Source organism: Ruditapes philippinarum, unplaced genomic scaffold (assembly GCF_026571515.1).
Source record: "Ruditapes philippinarum isolate M1 unplaced genomic scaffold, ASM2657151v2 ctg8471_1_1_1_1, whole genome shotgun sequence".
NCBI classification, from domain to species: domain Eukaryota; kingdom Metazoa; phylum Mollusca; class Bivalvia; order Venerida; family Veneridae; genus Ruditapes; species Ruditapes philippinarum.
This window is the reverse complement of record NW_026855969.1, coordinates 13,551-35,923: the sequence shown is the minus strand read 5'-3', so window position 1 is coordinate 35,923 and position 22,373 is coordinate 13,551. Positions and strand designations below refer to the sequence as shown.

The 22,373-nt window shown below is 33.2% G+C and overlaps 1 protein-coding gene across 2 annotated transcripts; it reads right to left on the bottom strand.

Annotated features, from left to right (window-relative positions):
* Positions 1-1,413: 1,413 nt before the first annotated feature.
* Positions 1,414-21,602, bottom strand: LOC132744989 (lysosomal cholesterol signaling protein-like). Of its 2 annotated transcripts, none has more exons than XM_060733817.1 (14): positions 21,121-21,602; positions 19,943-20,227; positions 19,207-19,321; positions 18,433-18,595; positions 17,120-17,275; positions 16,633-16,716; positions 14,638-14,846; positions 13,751-13,844; positions 10,875-11,058; positions 8,390-8,542; positions 7,586-7,869; positions 6,737-6,850; positions 4,573-4,668; positions 1,414-1,555 (listed from the first exon to the last, which is right to left on the bottom strand). In XM_060733817.1, the coding sequence occupies exons 1-14, from the start codon at positions 21,557-21,559 to the stop codon at positions 1,466-1,468; spliced, it is 2,466 nt and encodes an 821-aa protein (XP_060589800.1). In that variant the 5' UTR covers positions 21,560-21,602; the 3' UTR covers positions 1,414-1,465. The 2 variants fall into 2 exon arrangements, with proteins under 2 accessions (XP_060589800.1, XP_060589798.1); XM_060733815.1 differs by having other exon boundaries at positions 1,418-1,555; positions 8,390-8,545.
* Between the last annotated feature and the right edge of the window lie 771 nt (positions 21,603-22,373).

Genomic DNA, 22,373 nt, shown 5'->3' with positions numbered 1-22,373 from the left:
TTCCTTTTATTTTTTTTTATTTGTTTCTAAACATTCAACTCACTTTTGTAATCTTTATAAACTGTTTGTATTTGTTTTATAGTTAGGTTTCAATCAGTTTTACTTCTAGTACTAAAGTAACTTTTTTTGTGGTACATGAAGTTCACTATCTTGGACTAGCATGAATTTGTAGGACCATTTGGTTTAATTTCTGGGACTGGGGCAATATCGAGGACTATTTGGTTTAGTTTCTGGGACTCAGGCAATTTCGAGGACTATTTACTTTAATTTCTGGGACTCAAAATTTTTTTGGGTCATTTTCAGTGAATATTATTAAAGTTTAATATCTGGGACTCAATTCACCTGCAGTTAAATACCCAGTTTAAAATCTAGGACAAGAATAATTTATAATATCATTCAGTTTAATTTCTGGGTCTGAATTTTGATAATTTCTAGGACTGTGGTCATGGTCAGAAACCAGTCAAAGTCGGGAACAATACTGTCTAAAAACTAGGACTGTGATCAGTATTTACCTTCCCATACTAAAATCTTAAATGGACTTGTCCATCTTTCGATATAGATGAAGCCATTTATCATTCATTTCAAGGGGAAATTTTCAAGATATATACTGAATGAATAGTGAACAGTGCAGACCATGATTAGATGACACAGATGCATGTTGGTTTGCACTGGTGGCATGGTATTAAAGAATTGTTGACTTTCATCTGTGACAGTAAAAAAAAATTTCAAAATATTATATAAATACAGACTAAATAGTGAATAGTGTATTTTAAGAGGAAATTCAATATATGTTTTGACTAAATAGTGATCAGTGCAGACCATGATCTGATGACACAGATATGCTGGCTGATTTTGGTCTGCACTGGTTTTATGGGTAGATTTTATAGCTGACATTTTAGTGGCTAAAATTACAGGATTGTTGACTTCATTTTCTGTGACTATGGAAAAAAGTATTACAAGGCAACTTATAGGTAATGTTTTAAGATTCTAAGCATTTTGGTATACTAATGATAACAAAGTAAAATAAACAAAATATATCTGTAATACAGAAAGTTTTATGTTTAATTAAAAATTATGTTAAGTTGTTAAAATTGTCACTCTTTGCTTGTGTAAAAAAATGCAGTTATGTAAGATACAAATCATTTATCTTTACTGCCACTGACATTTTGACAAAGTTAAAATCATTGCCTAACTTTAAGGGAAATGTAAATAAATTGCAGTGAATTTGACTTCAACCTAAAACCTCACCAAGAGCTAGAGGTCCATATATGATCTTTCAACCTACTTAATACATGTATATAAGATTACTGAGTCAATTAATCAAGGTGCTAGACAAAACTGTAGGTAATTTAAACAGGAGGATGAAAGAACTGACTGGCAACTATATGTTCCAAAAAAAAAAAAAAGATTCAGGAGCATATAAAATCATAATATACATATTACATGTTAGTTTACATTTTTATTCTTACCATTCATAAATCAAAACATACCTTCTTATACATGGTAGAATCATCAGACGTGTATCAAACCCAAATATTGCAAATACAACCAACCCCTGTCAAATAAACACAACAACAACATAATTTAAAATCTAAACAATAAAAAAAACTTAAATATTCCAACACAACAATTTTACTAAAATTGTATCTAAAACAAATAAGTCCAAGAGATGGCATGGTTTTATTGAAATTCAATGTGTCACCAAATGTGACATTGCAATCTCAGCACATACTGTCTGTGTTTTTGTTATTTTGTTGTTGTTGTTTTGTTTTTATTCCCGGGCTTATATACAGTCATGTACAGGACTCACAAACCAAGTCTGCAATTTTCATGAAAGTTTGCTGTTTTAAATGCTTCCCAGGGATCACTTTTATCCAGATAAATTAAGTAAAGAAACTTAAGATGGCTGCCAATATAGCTGCCAAAACCAACAAAAAAAAAAACAACAACATTTTGTTTCTATACTTTTAACTTAAAAAATTATAAACCATTTAATTATTATGGCACATTATCAGACAAAATATGACTTAAATACGTTTATCACATAATAATGGATTGTAATAAAGCCATTTAATAAAGGTGATATTTCACTAGTGTAATAACACTTTGACCTGACGTCATTTGCGTTAAATATAAACATAAAGAAAAAGCTAATAGGTGCGTATATTCACTTAGATTCAATACTAAATTAATTGAACTAGTTGAATCAATAATATATTGCTCTCCAGAGGCTCGCATATGATTTTATTCAACTCATTCAATAAATTTAGTATTAAAGGAATAGGAATGGTTGGATTGATGTCTGTCTAATATAAATATTCATCATTTAAAAAGAGGTACCATGACAGTTTTTCTGTTGACATCAACCCTATAAGTGAGAAATTCGTGTTTTAAGACACTACTTTTTACTTGAGAAATAAGTTCATGGGCGCCGCCATTTTGGCGTTCTGTCATTCTCGCGAGACAGACGAGACCGAGATTGTGACGTGTTATACCCACTTCCGGTATAGGTGTACACGCTGGTACAACTGAAATATATCTTGGTGAAGAACTTATTAATCTTATTGCGTACATTATATATTATTTATGAAAACATCATATGGAACTGAATTGCTTTAATTAATTAATTGAAGACGCCCGCGACATTAATTATCATTTGTCCGATTTTCAAGCTTGATTGATGATCCCACCACATGATTTAAGCAATGACTGCTTAATTTTCAAAGATAAACCATTAATTTAATTTGGGTACTATGAATTGACGATATATCCTTTTATTTTGTACTTAATTTTCGCTAGACAAGCTGTCCGAATAGGGTACATCGCCGGTCATGTATCTTTTTTTCAGCGTAAAAATATCAACTAAATCCAATATGCAAAGATCTACTGAGGACGCAATTTTCCGCCATTGACGCTAAAAATGAGAATGGTGAGAATGGCGCAGGAAAATCGGCAGCCAGACTAATATCGTAAGAAAACAAAACTGCCCGTTAGGTTATTTAGGCACCCAGTCAAAACTGGTACCAACAGCAAAAGATTGCCCATTCCCTGTAATTACAATGTACGCATATTCTCGGGTTTATCCAGTTCCCTATAACATTTTTACACGTTATCTACTTACCCAATTCCTTTCCCACACAGATACGCATTTCTACTACCTGTAAATTTAATCCAATAAAACAAAAAAAATCATAATCTACTTAATATTTAAAATGATTATTGGTAACTGAAAAAAAAAATATGTTGCTATTTTATGACATGCTGTTATTTACAGCATAATTCGACGGTGTGGCACTTAATTTCCCCTAAGGTCATTCAGGTCACCGATGAAGCGTAAAAAAAATAGATGTCTATTTTCGTCATTAGAATATTTAACAAGGGTAATTAACCAATCAGGGCAACATTGTGCATGATCAAAAGGGGTCTGTCGGCACAGAGGCATACAAGGAGCAATAAAAATCGTCAGTACACAGTGTGACAGGAACAGTAGGTGCAAATAAGGATCAATTAAAATGGACAATGCACAGTATTAGACATAAGTAGTAAGAACCAGCAGTTGTGTGAATAAATTATGCAAATTAGATTTTTGAGCAGCCAATAAAAATGTTTTGCCTGCAATTCATATTAGGCAACGATTACGCCGCAGCATCATACGTTGACAGACATGTTAAAAAATTTACTTTTCAAAAGAGTTGCTTATATTTTTGAAATGTGTACATCAATTAGATCTATAACATATGTTCACACCTTTAAATTTGAAAGTCAGAATCAAACTGCAAAAATTTAATTACATGTACTATTAAGAACACGTTTTAGTAGGATTTTTATAATAATGATAATTATCGCTGTTCAATAATTAACAGCCAATTATTCGTTGGTGCGTTCGTTTATTTAATTGCATTATTTTATTGTGAAACTTTGTTAAATAATAACATGTGTATTTATTAAATCTGTGAAATATTGTTTAATTACATTAAGATGAGACTTCAATGAACATAGCATTGTTTGGAGTAACGGGCATCACTGGCCTGAAGTGGTGCGACGGGTAGACGTTGATTTTTTTTTGTTTCTTTATTTATTCATTTTTTTGATATTGTTACGTATTTTGAACCATAAAAAAATTTCCTTCTGTGAAAATTTAATTGTCTAATCAATACTTAATTATATTAATATTTCCCTACGATTCTACTAGATTTATCATAAAACTAAAGATGTGGGGAAATGACATCACGCCCACCTGTTTTTAAACGGCCAATACACAAACATGGCCGCGCTTACTGATTTGTAGAAATCGATGATTTAGCGATTTAAATTTTGTTATCATTCGTTTAATATTATTATTTGGCGGCAGAAAATTTGCAGATTTATTATTTATAGTATACTTTTTCTGAAATCAAGTTTTTATACTAACCTTGTCTTTCCCTTTAAACCTACACTCATTCAATACCCTCAATTTAACTCATTGTCTCAGGAGGAAAAACAAATTATTAAAAACTAACACTTGACCTACTGGAGCATATAAACAGATCAATCAACAGATGACAACCATCAGAAAATATAGACTCAACATACCTGGCCATAGTTTAGGAAACTATCTAGAAACTCTAGTTCCACATATATCCCTGACTTGCTATTGTTAAATAATCTCCATAGGCAGATAAATAACCCCTGAAAATAATACATATACATATTCATTTACAAAAACATATAAAACAAAGAAACTTTGACACTGAATTCTGCAGGTCGCCAGATAAGCCAATTTTTTTCCCAAGAAAATCAACTTTGAGAAAAACGTACTAAGATGTTAAAGGCCCATATTTGTAAAATTCCTTAAAAAAATCAAACATGTGTTGAATAATTTTTTCAAGTGTGCTGCCTCCAGATTCACGCTTATTTTCATGAAAATTTTTAAAGTGTATTTAAATGTATATAAATGTGAAATAACCAAAAGGAAGCAATTTACACATTGTCAATGGCACAAACCACATAAATTACCAACAAGAGGGCCATGATGGCCCTGAAGTCGCTCACCTGTATATAGGCCCCGTAGCGGGGCCAGTTTAAACCCCAATGCTTTTATTTGAACAAACTTGGTAGACACCCATAAGAAGATGTTTCATGCTTAACATCTAAGGTCTAGCTGGTCAAGTTTTTTTCTTTAAACATATAGTTAAAAACAATGACACACCTGGGGCAGGGCCAGTTTGGACCCAAGGGCTTTTATTTGAACAATCTTTGTAGACACTTACTAGAAAATGTTTCATGCTTAATATCTGAACTCTAGCTATTCGGATTTTTCGAAGAAGATTTTTAAGTTTTTGCTATACACATATAAGGAAAATCAATGACCCCCGGGGTGGGGCCAATTTTGACCCCAGGGCTTTTATTTGAACAAACTTTGTAGACACTTACTAGAAGATGTTTCATGCTTAATATCTAAACTCTAGCTATTTGGGTTTTTTCAAAGAAGATTTTTAAGTCTTTGCTATACACATATAAGGAAAATCAATGTCCCCTGGGGCGGAGCCAATTTTGACCCCAGGGCTTTTATTTGAACAATCTTTGTAGACACTCACTAGAAGATGCTTCGTGCTTAATATCTAAACTCTAGCTATTTGAGTTTTTTCAAAGAAGATTTTTTAAGTTTTTACTATATGCATATAGGGAAAATCAATGACCCCCTGGGGCGGGGCCAATTTTGACCCCAGGTCTTTTATTTGAACAAACTTGGTAGACACCCATTAGAAGATGTTTCATGCTAAATTTCTTAGCTCTAGCTCTTTGGGTTCTTTAAAAGAAGATTTTTTAAGTTTTTACTATATGCATATAGGGAAAATCAATGACCCCCTGGGGCGGGGCCAATTTTGACCCCATGGCTTTTATTTGAACAAACTTGGTAGACACTCACTAGAAGATGTTTCATGCCAAATATCTAAGCTCTAGCTCTTTGGGTTTTTTAGAAGAAGATATTTAAAGTTTTTTTCATTTGGTCATTTGGTTGCCATGGCAACCAGAGTTCTGCATGGAATTAAATTCTTTGAACAATTTTCAAAGGTGACCACCAAAGGAACATTCCTGTGAAGTTTGGATGAAATTGGCTCAGTGGTTTATGAGGAGATGTCATTTAAAGTAAAAGTTTACGGACGACGGACGAAAAGCGATCACAAAAGCTCACCCTGTCACTTTGTGACAGGTGAGCTAAAAAGTGGCCAAGACATGCATAAACAGCCTTTACTGAGTTAGTAACGCAGTAGAAATATAGTTGTTAATTCTCAAAAATCAGTCATTAACTGCACAAAACATTATAATATTACTTGAATCTTGAATCATTTTACTTTATCTAAACTCATAGTACATACATGTATTTCTCATATTTGATTTTATTGAAATATTTTTACTCATCTGGAGGCATGCAGCTTTAATGATGGATTTAGAGTCTGTTATATGTTTAAATACAGACGATAGTAGCACTGAGTTCACAGTCTTGTTAAGGTAGCAAAATGTAAACAAAGTATTATTTTGTGTGGAAGTCACTTTAATTAAAGCATGAAGAAAATTTATTTGTTTTCCGTATAAGATTGAAATATATCTCATTCGTGAACACTAGCTATTCTATTTTCACTCGAGACTGTGTACGCCATTCGTGAAAATATTGCATCTGGTGTTCACTTGGTGCACACATCTATATGTCATTATCATGTCTGCCATAAAGATGGGGTAAAGTTAAATAGCTCACCATAAACATTGAGACTTGTAGGAACAATAGTAGAATGAGGAATTTCCCAGTTTGATACTCATCTGTTTCCTTGCGTTGTCTTACTTTCACCTCAACCTCTCCTGTTTCACCAACCTAATGTTTCAAAATATAATGTTTAAATTATTTCATTCTTCCAAAATGTCACATAGTTTTAGCTTTGTTAATTTAGACTTGCTTGTCTATGTTTTTTGGCTAATGTCTTTTGTGTCAAGAGTTTCAAGTCAAATCAACAAACTAGTAGCTTAGGTCATATGAGAACAATATAAGGTTTGTTGGTAGGAAAACCAATTAAGTCAGAGCATTTATTAGGGGAAGAGGTGGCTTAAAGATGGTTTCTTCTAATGAAAAACAGCCCAAGCAAAACCATAAGGCAGAACCTCTCAGCCAATGATCAAACTATCTAGGAATGAGTTCAATTTAATATAAAGACAGTCTTACACCAAATTCGTGGTTAATCGGCAGAATTGATCTTAAAATCCATATATTCAGTGCAGTTATGGGTTAAAGACTATTTAATTTTAAAGGAATTAACCTATTATTGCACTACGGTAATGGAATGAGAAAGATATCCAAGTAGGTAGCAGAATGTTGATGGATCTATTTCAAGCTTAGCATCTTCCAAAACACAGAATGTAGTAATAACTGAAGGACCTTTCACACTAACTGAATTGAAAGGTTGTTCAAATTGTGGCTGTGTGATTCAAAAATATAACATTACAGTAACGTCAAAGGAAAATAATTGCAAAAGCACTAAATAACAAATACTCCATCTTACACGCAAGAAATATTTTCGAAATTAATGAAAGATTAAAAAAATAAACAAAGAACCTGTATATTTCTACTTGAAGCATTATAACATCGTAAAAGTCCGGCACATTGTCGTCTCTGCTGATAACTACAAGTTCCATTACTACACTCGTATGACTGTATTGTATCACAGTACGAGTCATCACTTGTTGAAGATGACGATGAACTACTTTCAGATTTTGGCGTGTCTTTAGTAGCGGTAACTTTCTTAGTGTTACGATTCACACCATTTCGTTTGGACCGATTTGGTTGCATGTTTTCAGGAAATGGAATTATATCTTCAATATTTGTAGAAGTCTGCCTAACTGAAATAATAATTCAACTTTATATTTTGTTATTTATAATTGTCACAAAGAAATGCTTAAGAGAAATATCTGAAAGATGGTAGTTTTTGAGTTATAATGTTAACTAATTACTCTTCCTCATGTCACAATTTGATTTTCATATTTGAAACAGAATAAGCTTAATAATAATAAGAATAATTTCTCCACAAGTGACTGACTTCTAATTCCATATGATATCCGAAATAAATTAGGTAAATGTAATAAAAAATTACTGATTTGAATACATTATTTTGATTCTAACATGGTATCAACACATAAATGCTGCCGTTCCTAATATCAAGCTAAATGGCGCCTTTTTTTAATTTCGCACTTATTTTCAGTACATTGCATTTCTTTTAAGTTACCTCACATGTCAAAAGGATATGTCACATGTCTAAATATAGAACGTCAACAGTGATTTTATTGCATAATAACACACACTTTTGATCCTTCTGCATTCAAAGGAAAAATGTAGATCATGTTAGAATGTAATAAACAATACCTGTATGTTTGTATAAATTAACCTCACAGTCCTCTGTGCAAGCAGAACACGACATTGATTTGTATCTCCTATTGTCATTATTCACATCTTCATCAGGTAGAAGCTTGGTTCTACTGCTACTCTGTGTGTGCTGAGGGCTTGGAATTTCCTCATCTTCTAAATAAAGAACAATTCAAAACAATCGAAAAAAAATTTTGTCCCAACATAAAACAAACAAACACAACTGTTACTTGCATGCATTAATAATCAAAATATTGTCATAAACTGTGAACTCATTTAATTTAATGCCCATTCATTTAATGGGCATGAAATTTCAAGGTTTTGTCACAAGAACATTTTCATGGGTTCTTAAATTTGTGGCCTGTCTATTTCTCCAAAATGTAAAATGTAAATAATGCAATGCAAAATGATCTTACAGCAGATGAAATGACATTTTGTTGGATTTTATATTCTTAGATTGACCTATTCACGAAAACCACGAAAATTAGTAAAATTAGTGCCCCTCGTATAATAATGATTTTGCAGTAATTACTCACATTTACATCAAGTATTAGCAAACTAGCTTAAATACTATTAAATATTATATTAAGTTATGACATACTACATCTCTTGAACCAATATCCAACTATTTCAATTCAATATGCTTTTTTAAACATCCATAATTTTTATGATTGGCACTTCATGAAATGTCAATTCATATCCATGATATTCATCATTACATTATGATTTCATTAAAATAAAAGCACTTTTACAATTTTTAACCCAAATATTGAATTTTTTTTTATAACCAGACAACCATAACTTTAACAGGGGACTAATATCATGTCTATCTGTAACACCGTACACTTACATCAAATTATTTTTAAAATAAAGTGTTTAACTGTAAAGCATTTTGACAAAGAATTTATCATTTTAAAATTTCAGTCTTTAAAACTGATAAAGAATTTCTGATAGATCTGTAAAAAAAATTATCTTGACCTTTTTCATTGACCTACTTCTTATTGTTATTTTATATCTGTGAAAAAGTTACTTGGACCCTTACATTGACCTGCTTTTTATTCTTATAACAAGATATGTTTGTAAAACATGTATGCCCCCTATCGGCAGCCAATTAGTCATGTGATCTGGTTATTATGCATGACTTCTGACCCAGTGAACAAAAAATTAATAATAAGGGTTATCTAGTATCTACTGATCATGACTAGTCACAAGGTAATAATTATTGTGACCCCATAGGTTGTGTGCAGCAATGTAATGTATTTCAAATCTTACCAAATAATATATGCATAAATTTTATGAATCATGTGGGCCTCATTAATGACAGCCAAGTTGTTATATTACATAAGACCTTCAAATGTGTATACCAAAAGCATTTTTAGTTTAATATAAAAATATCAACCAAGGCAACTTGAGTTGTTGAGTTATTGGTCAGAAACCGTCATTAAGTACAAGGTAAATATGACACTGACCCCTTGACCCCAAAATCAATACTGGTCATGACCAATCATCATACCAAGTTTGAAGTTCCTAGGCCTAAGCGTTCTTACGTTATTGATCGGAAACCGTTTTTACTTACAAGGTCAATGTTACCTTAACCTTTGACCCCTTGACCCAAAAATCAATAGGGGTCATCTGCTGGTCATGACCAATCATCATACTAAGTTTGAAGTTTCTAGGCCTAAGTGTTCTTAAGTTATTGATCGGCAAACCCTTTTTACCTACAAGGTCAATATGACCTTGACCTTTGACCCCTTGACTCCAAAATCAATAGATGTCATCTGCTGGTCATGACCAATAATCATACTAAGTTTGAAGTTCCAAGGCCTAAGTGTTCTTTAGTTATTGATTGGAAACCGTTTTTACCTACAAGGTCAATGAGACCTTGACCTTAGTCCCTTGACCCCAAAATCATTAGGGGTCATCTGCTGGTCATGACCAATCATCATACCAAGTTTGAAGTTCCTAGGTCTAAGCGTTCTTTAGTTATTGATCGGAAACCATTTTTACCTACAAGGTCAATGTGACCTTGATTTTTGACCCCTTGACCCCAAAATCAATAGGGGTCATCTGCTGGTCATGACCAATCATCATACCACGTTTGAAGTTCCTAGGCCTAAGCATTCTTTAGTTATTGATCGGAAACCGTTTTTACCTACAAGGTCAATGTGACCTTGACCTTTGACCCCCTTGACCCCAAAATCAATAGGGGTCATTTGCTGGTTCTTTAGTTATCATTTGGAAACCATTTTGTCTACGGACCGACGGACAGACAAATGCAAAGCAATATACTCCCTCTTCTTTGAAGTGGGGGCATAATAACATATTGCTTTATATCTGTGAAAAAGTTACCTTGACCCTTACATTGACCTACTTCTTTTTGTTTAATAACATATTGCTTTATATCTGTGAAAAAGTTGCATTGAATCTTACATTGATCTACTTCTTATTGACCTACTTCTTATTGTTATTATTACATATTGCTTACCTGGGAGAAGTCTATCTGTAACTGACTCCTCATCACCTTGACCTCTATGTCGTGACCTTTTGACCTTTGACCTGACCTTGATGTCATGTTTAGCTTTATGATGGCGAGAATTTCTCTGTTGTAGCACGAGGAACGTGATATTGATAACTGAACAAACACTCAATATAACAACAGATAGCACAGCCTGTAATAAAATGTTAAATATATGTGGTTTATAAATCGTCACTTTAAAGCAGTAACATGTTAACTTTTATTTAGTTATATAAGGGGTTAACCTGTTACTGCACTAAAGTGATAATATAATTATTATGACCATTCAGCAATAGAAAAAATATATTTAGCAAATATAACAGTCAAGTATACAAATTTAAAACCTTCTAAATAACGGAATATCTTAATGATAAATCACACACATATTGATGTAAAATATTTCTGTCCAATCTTTCAAAACTTGCATTTCTGACCTGCCCAATTAATCACCACTAACATTCCAGTTAAATCTTTTGTTTGTTTCTTTTGTTTGGTTTTACATAATTTAGGTTATATGCCACCGAAACAGAAAAGATGAATTTGTCTAACCTCTGGTGTTACAAACTTTAAAGCAATACCAGGAGTCAAAACCATGTCACCTGATGGAGCTAAGAGATACACAGACTCCTGTAATTTGAACCCATTTTTCGCCACTTACAATCACACAGGGATAAACAGTGGCTGCAATTTTGAAGCCTCAACCATTAAAAGCAACCCCTCAGCCACAAGAGAAGTTTAATCTCTTTTCACTAACATAGCCATCTAATATTTCATTTAAACTTTTAACTGTTGTAAATGGTGTAAACTTTTCATTACCATTAAAATTCCTCTCCAAAATTTTACCACCAACATTCATAAGATGTTCAACTTAACACAACAGAAATTCAATTGTTTTAATGCTGACATTAGCATACTAAATAGATGTACAACTGATGAAATTTAATGTTTGAAAAGAAAATCAAAATTTTATATAGGATTTTCGTACATAACAGAGAAATTTCAGCATTAACATAACAAGCAAATTCGTTGAATTTATATCCCCCGCCGAGTACTGGTTATTATTAACACAACAACTGAAGACATAAGGCTTTATTTATATATTAATCATGGCATAAACTGTAATATTCTTTGAACTTGAAGCCTTGTACCTTCAAACAAGAAGAATTTTTAAGTTTTCACTATATACATATAAGGAAAATCTATGACCCCCTGGAGTGGGGCCAATTTTGACCCTAGGGCTAAAATTTGAACAATTTTGGTAGAGGACCTATAGGTTATATCATATACCAAATATCAAAGCTCTAGGCCTTGTACTTTCAGACCAGATTTTTTAATTTTGCATTTTTGAAACTCCTTTTCTGGCCCTGTGACCTACTTATGCAACAGACCGGAACCATTTGATCAACTTTGGCAGGGGACCACCCTAGGATCATTCCTGTAAAGTTTGGTTGCTGTGCAGTCATTTGTTTCTGAGGAGATGTTGTTTAAAGAAATTGCTGACGACGCACGACGAAATTTTCAAATATTTTTAAATGTTATTGTAACAAATCATTTTAATTCTTCTTTAATAAAAACTAGAAATGTGTCCATAGGACACGGGTGCCCCCACCGCGTCACTGTTCTGTCAATCTTATGACTCTAGGTCAAATATTTTTTGAAAACTAAAAATCTTTTTACTAAGTAAAGGGCAAGAACTTTACAAATACTGAATAAATCCCCAAGCAAACCCAAAGTTGAAAATTGCAAATTTATACTACTGTAATTCAAGGGCAATAACTCTAACAAAACTGAAAAAAATCCACATGCAAAGTCCCAGGTTCATAGCTTCACAGTGAGGTGAATCATTATTCCTGTAATTTAGTGATGTTGATCATTATTCCTTTTAAGTTGGTCGATTCTAACTCAAGCACTCAAGAATCAAATAACAACATAATGAAACAGTTTTTACTAAATCAAGGGAAATAACTCTACAAATACTGGATAAATCCACAAGCGAAACCCCAGGAACAAACTAAATATGCTGAGCAACTTTCCAATAAGGTTTAATGACTCTATGTCAAATCCTTTTTGAGTTACATGCGACACATGTTGAAAATTGCAAACATTTTCTAAGTCAAGGCAATAACTCTAAAAATACTAAATAAATCCAGATGAAAATACCCAGGTGCACAACTACAAATGCTGGTCAACATTCCTGTAAAGTATCATGACTCTAGGTCAAATACTTTTTGAGTTACATGCGACACAAGTTGAAAATTGCAAAATTTTACTAAGTCAAGGGCAATAACTCTAAAAATACTAAAAATATCCAGACGAAAATACCCAGGTGCACAACTACACATACTGATCAACATTCCTGTAAAGTTTCATGACTCTAGGTCAAATACTTTTTGAGTTACATGCGACACAAGTTGAAAATTACAAAATTTTACTAAGTCAAGGGCAATAACTCTAAAAATACTAAAAATATCCAGACGAAAATACCCAGGTGCACAACTACACATACTGATCAACATTCCTGTAAAGTTTCATGACTCTAGGTCAAATACTTTTTGAGTTACATGCGACACAAGTTGAAAATTACAAAATTTTACTAAGTCAAGGGCAATAACTCTAAAAATACTAAAAATATCCAGACGAAAATACCCAGGTGCACAACTTCACATGCTGATCAACATTCCCATAAAGTTTCGTTGAATTCCAGCCATTAGTTGCAGAGAACTACTCCAGAAACGAAATTCGGACGGACGGATGGACGGACGGAAGGACGGACGGACGGACATCGCCAAAACTATATCCCCCTCCTGATTCCATCGGCGGGGGATAATAATTATTTGGACACATACCTGATCTACCCCATAGTGAAACGATGGATCTATTTCATCATGCATGTGATGTTTCCCTAGCAACAACAACATTCCCGTCGTAAACACTGGTAGTCTATAAATAGAATATGCCAATTATAAAACATCATACAATGTACATTTACATCACATATAGAGTATCTTTAACTATACATATATATATATATATATATATATATATATATATATATATATATATATATATATATATATATATATATATATAATTTTGTAATATATCAAAACAGTGATTAACATAACATGATTCCTCATATTTGTTGAAGTAAGAAGAAAAAAAAAGGAAAACCGGATATTTTTCTCATGAAAAACCTATTTATCATGGTAATTTTTGAAAAAACTTTGATTTCTGGTATCTTTATTTTTACTATTATGGCTGCCTATACATTGATCATACAAAAATAAGTGCAACAAGGTGAAATAGTAAAAGTACCATTATTTAATAAAACATGTGCACCAAATAAAGAAATACAACAATGGGTAACACTTACATGAGGTAAACTAACATTTTATTCAAGATACAACCCATTACAAATGTTTCTTTTATTTGGTTTTACGGCACACCAACATCATTTAGGTCATATGGCGTTGAAACAAGAATTTCCAAAGAAGTTTTTTACCCTCAAGTATTACAAAATTACAGCAACACCAGGGGTTAAAATCCTCTCACCTGCTGGAGCTTAGAAATGCATAGACTCCAGTAATTCAAACCCATTGACTAGCCTCTTATGATCACGCAGGGATAAACAGTAGCAGCAATTCTGATGCCACAACCCTTATAGGCAACCCCCAGCCACAAGGGGACCATTACAAACGTAAGTAATTCTAGATTTTATGCATATTGTACCTACCCAAAACCAAACAGGTAAAACCAGATTTTGAACCGCAGTACAAAGCAGAGACTTCTGCAATGAAGCAGGTACAAGACCACGGACAACACGGCAGTGAAACATCGACTCGACAAAACTCCGACAATCAGTATGATGAACTGTGTGTAGTGCTCCCATGCTATCTTAGTGTCTAGTCCATCATATATGATCATTCCAATACAAGATAATGTCTGAAAAAAATACAGAAAATACATTGTTTTATACATATAATACTTCTTATATAACACAAAGAGACAAATTAGGTAGTGAGATTACCATCATTCAATAAGGGCTACATCAAGGGCTATAACTCTGATGGTACATACAAAACCAAAATATATAACAAGCCATCCAAATGGAGATTCATATACCTTTCGGTAATTTCATTCCTACACTAAAGGAGCAAAGTACAAAATACCTTAATTCTTAACAAAGTCAAGGGCAACAACTCTGAGGTTACTATTGTGGTGTAATATTCTCAAATAAAATAAAAAGATAAAATATAATATTATTATATCATATAGATCATTTTTTCCTGATAAATATTTGACACAAGTTTGGAAGATTGTTTTATTTACTAAAATTTTCCAGAAATTTGTATTTAAGGACGAGAGAAGGCTGCAACTTGGGGAATTGAAAGTTCATCTTGTATATATCTTGTTACATAATCATGTACAGTGCATTTTTTACTTGCTGCGGTAATTATTTCAACACCTACATGAATTGTCAAATATGCATTTAAGTGCTACGATGTCTACTGTTATTTATATGTTATGTTGTAGACATCACATCCTGTTTACTTTATGTTTACATACTACAATTAAGGTACGAACCTGGAGAGACATATTCTTATACTGTGAAATCATTTGTATTCGTGGGCATGAAATTTCGTGGTTTTATCAAAACTGGCATTTTCGTGGGTTCTTAAATTCGTGGATTTTCATTTTCTTGTAAAAAAAGCAATGGAAAGTAATCTTTCACTTAATCACCGCGCTGTTTTACTTACCGCGTGTATATAACACAACTCTTGTCAATTAATTTAATCCTTGCCTTTGGCAATAACAATGTTACTGCCGATAATTGATAGCAATTAACACGTTTGTGTGCCATGATAAGCAGCTCCATTGGTAACACTGTCCCTATAATTCGCCAATGTAAACATCGCCTAAATTATACGATATCTGCCACTTTTTAACCAGCGAATCGGTCCAAAACTACACACTACGTCACATCGACTGTGTAAATTTATATGCATATAAATTAATCAGAATAAGTGCCTAAATACAGTTAGATATGTATGTGTGTGTCTAGTAAAAAGACGACGGCTTCTTTGATATTTTCGGAGTAGCAGTCACACAAATTCACATTGAAATTTATTTAAATGGATCATATAAACACTAGTCGTGTAAAGATCCCATATTTACTCGATTATGCAAAGTATTCTAGCTAATACAATCAAGTAGCCTATAGCGATCAAGTACTAGTAGTCCCCCTGATGTTTATATGCGACGAACATTTATGACAGCAAATCGAAGATATACAATCGATTTTTTTTCAAGTTTCTTAAATTTTGCAAAACTAAATTAAAAATTTTATGGATCTAATTTGTCACTGACCTGATTATTAGTATACATTCAAACATGTACCACAAGAATCGGCCGGAAAAGCGCCGACGCATGTTGTGATAAATGGAACAGAGAAATGGTAAAAAGTATATGTTGAGATAAAATTTCGTCGGGTCTTAAATTCGTGGATTGACCTATCCACGAAAACCACGAAAATTAGTGCCCCACGAATAATAATGATTTCACAGTATTACACATATTATGATTCTCGATATTGGTGCCGTGACCAGGATTCTCAATGTTATACTGTAATTTTATAAGATAAAATTGGTAAGGCAAAGAGATGAAAACAGCAAACCATAGAGACATGATACATGGTGAAGATATTTTGATAAAAGTCATTATCTCTTACCTGACAAAATACTAGACACAAAAGGAAGTGATGTGGCATCTTTTTATGTCGTCTGCTGAGACAAATCACGAAGAAAATCCAAACCTGTACGTAAAAGCAGTGACAAAGTTTAAACACAGTAATTCTAATCTTTACTCTAAAGAAAATAGTTCCTTCTTAAACCTGTCATAATCCCGCCCTTTTTTATCCCTTCTATAAATGTCCATTTACAGGCGTTTTCCTGCAAAAAAAACAGTGTTACTTTCCCAAATTTTAACGGATGGCCCCTTCCTTTTTTGAAGGACCTCAGTTTTAACACTTAGCCTACTGAATTTATGAGAATTTATCAATTAAGAGGATATCAAGTTAATCAGGCAACAGTATAGAGCCTGGTCAGACTGCAGGGGTGAGCAAAAACCAAAGCCTTGTCAAACTGGTCTAGCTCTATTATGGTAGCACAGGTTAATCACTTTGGGGTCACAGAGGGATAAAAGAATTAACAACTTACATTGCACACGAGAGATACAACACTGAGATCAAAGGATGTATCCACTAGCAAGGCTTTGTAGTCCATCTCACTGTTTACTACAACAGTCATCATCTTAGCTGATACAAACATCAGAGGTGCCGACAGGAACGTACATGCTACCATACCTGTAGCTACCTACAAAAATAAATGCAAAAATTTATGCATGATATAAACTTGTGCATGACATTATGCTCAAATTTCCATTGTCAAGTTCAGCTGAATGGACTACATATTTCTAAAGATTTACTGTTTTAATAGTGATTGACTAACAGTTGATACTGAAACATGTTAAGGATAAAATACAAATCTGCCTAAAATATAAAAAAGACTGCCCTACTCTTTTTATCAAATGAATATTACAGGTAAATTCTGATGGATATTAATAGAAATTTCCTAAGGTAAAGTGAGTTTTTTTATCATTCAAGCCAAGTAAGTTATAAAATTTAAAGAAATTATGGCAAAATGTGAACTGTTATTTTCACTTCACCTGTACACTCACTATAGAGTAATACCACTGGATGGGCATTATGTCACTCTAAAAGTCTGTAATTTTTGCTGCTGTTGGGTTTTTTTTTTTTTTGGTTTTGTTTTAAGTCACACCAACAAAGTAAAAGTCCTACTTATATAGCAATTGTTAAGCTTTTTTGTTAGGTTGATTTCACACTGATTTTAACATATTTTTTTAGTCATATCTCTAAAGTCAGTCCACCTTAGCTCGGTCCATGATAACTAACCAGTAGTTACCAAATTCTCTGCAAGTAACTGACTACTTATACGACATCATTTCTGGATTAGCTGTACATGAGACACTAAATGTCCTAGATCAACTGTCATGGAGAACTTTTGGTTTGTTTAAGGATCTAACCAGCGTCCCCTTGACAGCAAACCTGATGCTCTCTCTATTCAGATAAGGGGTCAGATTGATAACTATCCAGTGATTTTTTTCACTTAATTGGGAAGAGGCCTTAGCCACTTGATTTTGGGAAAATTTATCACTAAGATTGCTTATTTAGGGAAGTAAAAAAAGCAGGTTTAAGTTCAGATTTTTGGGAAAACAGCATGATTTTAAAGAAAATTTCAATTGGGAAGAGGCCTTTTATTGGAGTCTGTTATATAAGCAGGAAAATCACTGCTATCAAATGTAACAGTATTCAACATTACTATGCTACATTGGAACCTACTTAGGTAAAAGGTGAGTGATTCAGTCAGTTATTGACTTGTTTAGCAAATTATACGTTTCAACTATGAAAGTCACAAATTCTTACATAACATAATTATACAACTTTACTCACAATGTCCTGAGCCACTGAGAAATGACTAGCGTAGAGGAACACAGAGGGCGCTGTTGGAAACGTCCCATACAGGAAGCCATACATACTGAGAGGTTTGGAGTTATTCATCTGGTTCATTTCAAGGGCACCAACAACTTGCCATGTAATACAAGGAAGTAAAAGCCTGAAATAGAAAAATAGTCAGAGATGTTTTAATGAATCAACATACATCAAAAAGGCTTTAGATTCAATACTATATTAATCCTATTTGTTTAATTTTGTGAATACTGGTAATTCAATGGAATGGACTTGCCAGTTGTTCATTTATGCAATAGGTTTTCTTCATAGCCAAGCTCAATAGCATATCATATGTTTTAACTAAACAAAGAAAGCATCCAAGAATATCTGTTTAAGACTAAACAGTTCATTATCATTTTGAAGATTATGATATAAATAGATTTGAATACCTTTGCTATGTTGATCTGAGCTAATCTATTTTTAGACAAAAAAACTTTTAGTTACCTTACACTGTTAACTATTACTAGTTTGTATTATTCTCATGGCTGGTAAAATCAAATTTTGCTTAACTGGTCTGTATTCTTTACTAGTCCGTATGATATAAATAAAACAAAATCTGGAAAAGTTTGTCTGTACAGGCTACTGGACAACCTGGGCAAAAAAATTCATTTTGCCGTCTTTGATTTTATTCAAAAGTGCAAGTGCATAAAAATAACCAACCATTATCTATCATAATATGGTATCATTATAAAGTAAATGTTCAACAGAAATTCTTACGTTTTTGCTCCTATCAGAAGCATTGGACCAATGAGATTGACTCCCAGTTGACCTTGAACTTTACCCACCAGGCTCAACCCAAGATAAAACAAAGCTGTAGCACTGTATGCATTTCCTGAAAATTTGTAATATAATATTGTTATTATCCTGACCTCCACATTCATGCTGGAACAATGAAAATGAAACTACACCAAGATATAACTTATTAAATTGTTGCATATTAATGGTGGGTTATTCACCTGCTGTAAGAATCTAAACATTTAATTACTCAACTTTATGCACATGTAGATATCAGCAATACGAAAGTATTTGAACAAAGCAAAGAATTTTGCAACAAATATAGTCAATCAAATTATTAATTTCTTTCTTATTCAAACAAATGAGCCGCGTTACGACAAAACCAACATTATGGGATTGCGACCAGCATGGATCCAGACCAGCCAGCGCATCCGCACAGTCTGATCAGGATCCATGCTGTTCGCTATCAGTTTCTTTACATGTTATAAAGTCTGTAAGCAAACAGCATGGATCCTGATCAGACTGCGCGGATGCCAAGGCTGGTCTGGATCCATGCTGGTCGCAAACCCATTATGTTGGTTTTGTCGTGACGCGGCTCAAATTATCTTTACACTCCCTTCCTCAATAATAAAGAAATATGATATCAAATCGGTTCTTACCAAGTTTTGAGATGAAATTAAATAAGAAAATAAAAAAAAAATTTAAAGAGCAATCTTACCAAGAACTTCAAGAATGTCTCCAATCACTGTGGGCACATTCTGTTTGAACAGGAAGTTGCCGGCTATCCCGATAAGCACCATGAAGACAATAGGATTGGACAGTACATCTTTGGTCACATGTAGTACCAGGTGACATTTTCCGCTGCGCTGTGACACATCAGCGTTACGTCGGTGTATCTCCAACATGGTGAATCCAACCGGATTTAGGAAAAGCAAGGAGATTGGTGCAATAAGATAGATATATTGCAAATATTCCGGGTTGCTCTCCGAATACAAAGCTTTCACTGCAAAAATAAACATAAAATGGTCTCTTCTAACATAAAATCCTTACACACATTTGTCATGTTCTTTCATAAAATTGTAATGTTTTTCATAATATAAAGCTGTCATGTTCTTTATACATAAAATTGTCATATTTTTAAAAAATAGACATGTTTTTTTTATAAAAGTAACAGTGTAATAAAATACTAAATCAAAGACCAGTAGGCAATCTTTAGTAACTGTGTTAAAAAATCAAAATTTCAAAAGTCAAATATCAAAATTATTATGTTAAATAAAATCAACGTAATATAGCATGCCAATTATTTAGAAATCTCAATTTAATAGCAACAGGATAGTGTAATTTGAATGATATCATTTATGTCTTTAAGAATCTTATATACTGAACCAAAAAAGAAACTTTCGCAAAGTATGTGCCAGTTGTTCAAGGGTACTACTTAGATGTACACACTTATATACATGTAGTAGCTTGTAAAACTCGTTTTGTTTGCAAAATCGGTCAGCTAATCCCCGTATAAAAGCCCGATATGTTTATTCACCGTAAAAATCGAGTTTCAAAAGGATTGAAAAACTGTACTAACATATCTACATTCAAACTTGGAGAAAGTTTCTTTTTTGTTTCAGTATACATGTTATATCTATTTCAAGGATTTGTTGTTTAATTGATTGGGTTTTACGTCACACCAACACAGTTATGGTCATATGGTGACGTTCCAGCTTTACTGGTGGAGGAAGAACTCAAGTGCCCTTCTGTGCATTATTTCAGGCATGAACTTAGTAGAACCATCGACGTTCCATAAGCTAGCTGGATAGCTTCCTCACTATTTCAAGGAAAAAATTAAGTAAAATTGAAAAATAAAATATATAAATGATAATATATATCATATGTAGGACTTACAAATAGGATACCCAAGAGCAAAATCATTGCTCTGAGTGGCAAATATAGCAAACATCCCAGCATACCCTAAATGCATCGGTCTACGTATAAGCAAAGTCAATACCACCACTATTAAAAACACGCCTGTTTTTGAGATTGCTATTCCTAGTAAAAAGTACCAATTCACTTGATCGAAGTTCAGCTCAACCATGCTTTTGAACAACAAGGCTGGCAAACAAAATTTTCCAACAAATGTCCCTATTCCTTGACCCTGAGACTGGGTGATCAGGTCAGCCCTCCCGGCAATATAACCAGCAAGAATAATAGTGAAGCACTGAAATATGGCTGGATAAAGGTTATCTATAGATAGTGCCCCTGAATGGGTGACTGTGCTGTTTGTTATATTGGTTTCCATGGTTGCTACTAGAGTGTTGCTAAGCAACGCGGTTGAGTTCGCCATGTTCAGCTGGTTGATGGAAGGTTCCTACAATTTATCTTATCTAAACCCTGAAAAGAGAATACATTGCATGGAATATACTGAATATAAATATATAAAACCTTATTGATAACTCTAATGTCAGTGATAACTAAGCTTTGACGTTAATTTAATACAAAAGATTACAGAAGTACACAAATAGCCCTGATATTTGGTTAACCTAGTCTGTCTCACTTTTTTTTCTTACATTGAACAACCAAGCACATGTTTATAGAGCTCATGCAGACAGGGACTAATGCACTCCCTGAGCCAGTGAGCCAATTTGCTCCAAAATTGATTAATTAGCTCAAGAAAATCTCAATCGGCCCATACTTAGGATAAAAATGACTTTCTGAATCATCAGTCTAATTTTTTATCCCTTTACTTTAAGAATTGAAACAAACGGTTTTGGTTGTCTAACTACAACTTCAGTTTTACTGCTATTCCTCTTTAAACAAGCGATACAGAGCAGCAGTTAAATTCAATGCAGTCTATGTGATCTTTGACAAATTTATGCCATTCTGCTTAAATTTCTGAAAATCAGTAAATAGTAAACATCTTATTTAAACCATGTAGTGGTGTAAGTTTAACAAATTATTATTTTTTACGATAGATGTTTACAACTGTATCTGAATTAATTTGATCAAAAATAATGTGATATGTATGGATTAAAATTTAGACCTGGTTACACTTAGTGACTTACAGGGAAATGACATGACTGACCCCCACTGAATGCCAGTATTATAAATGAAGTGTCTTACATGTCACGTCATGAGCAGTGTTAAGAAGGAATAGATAA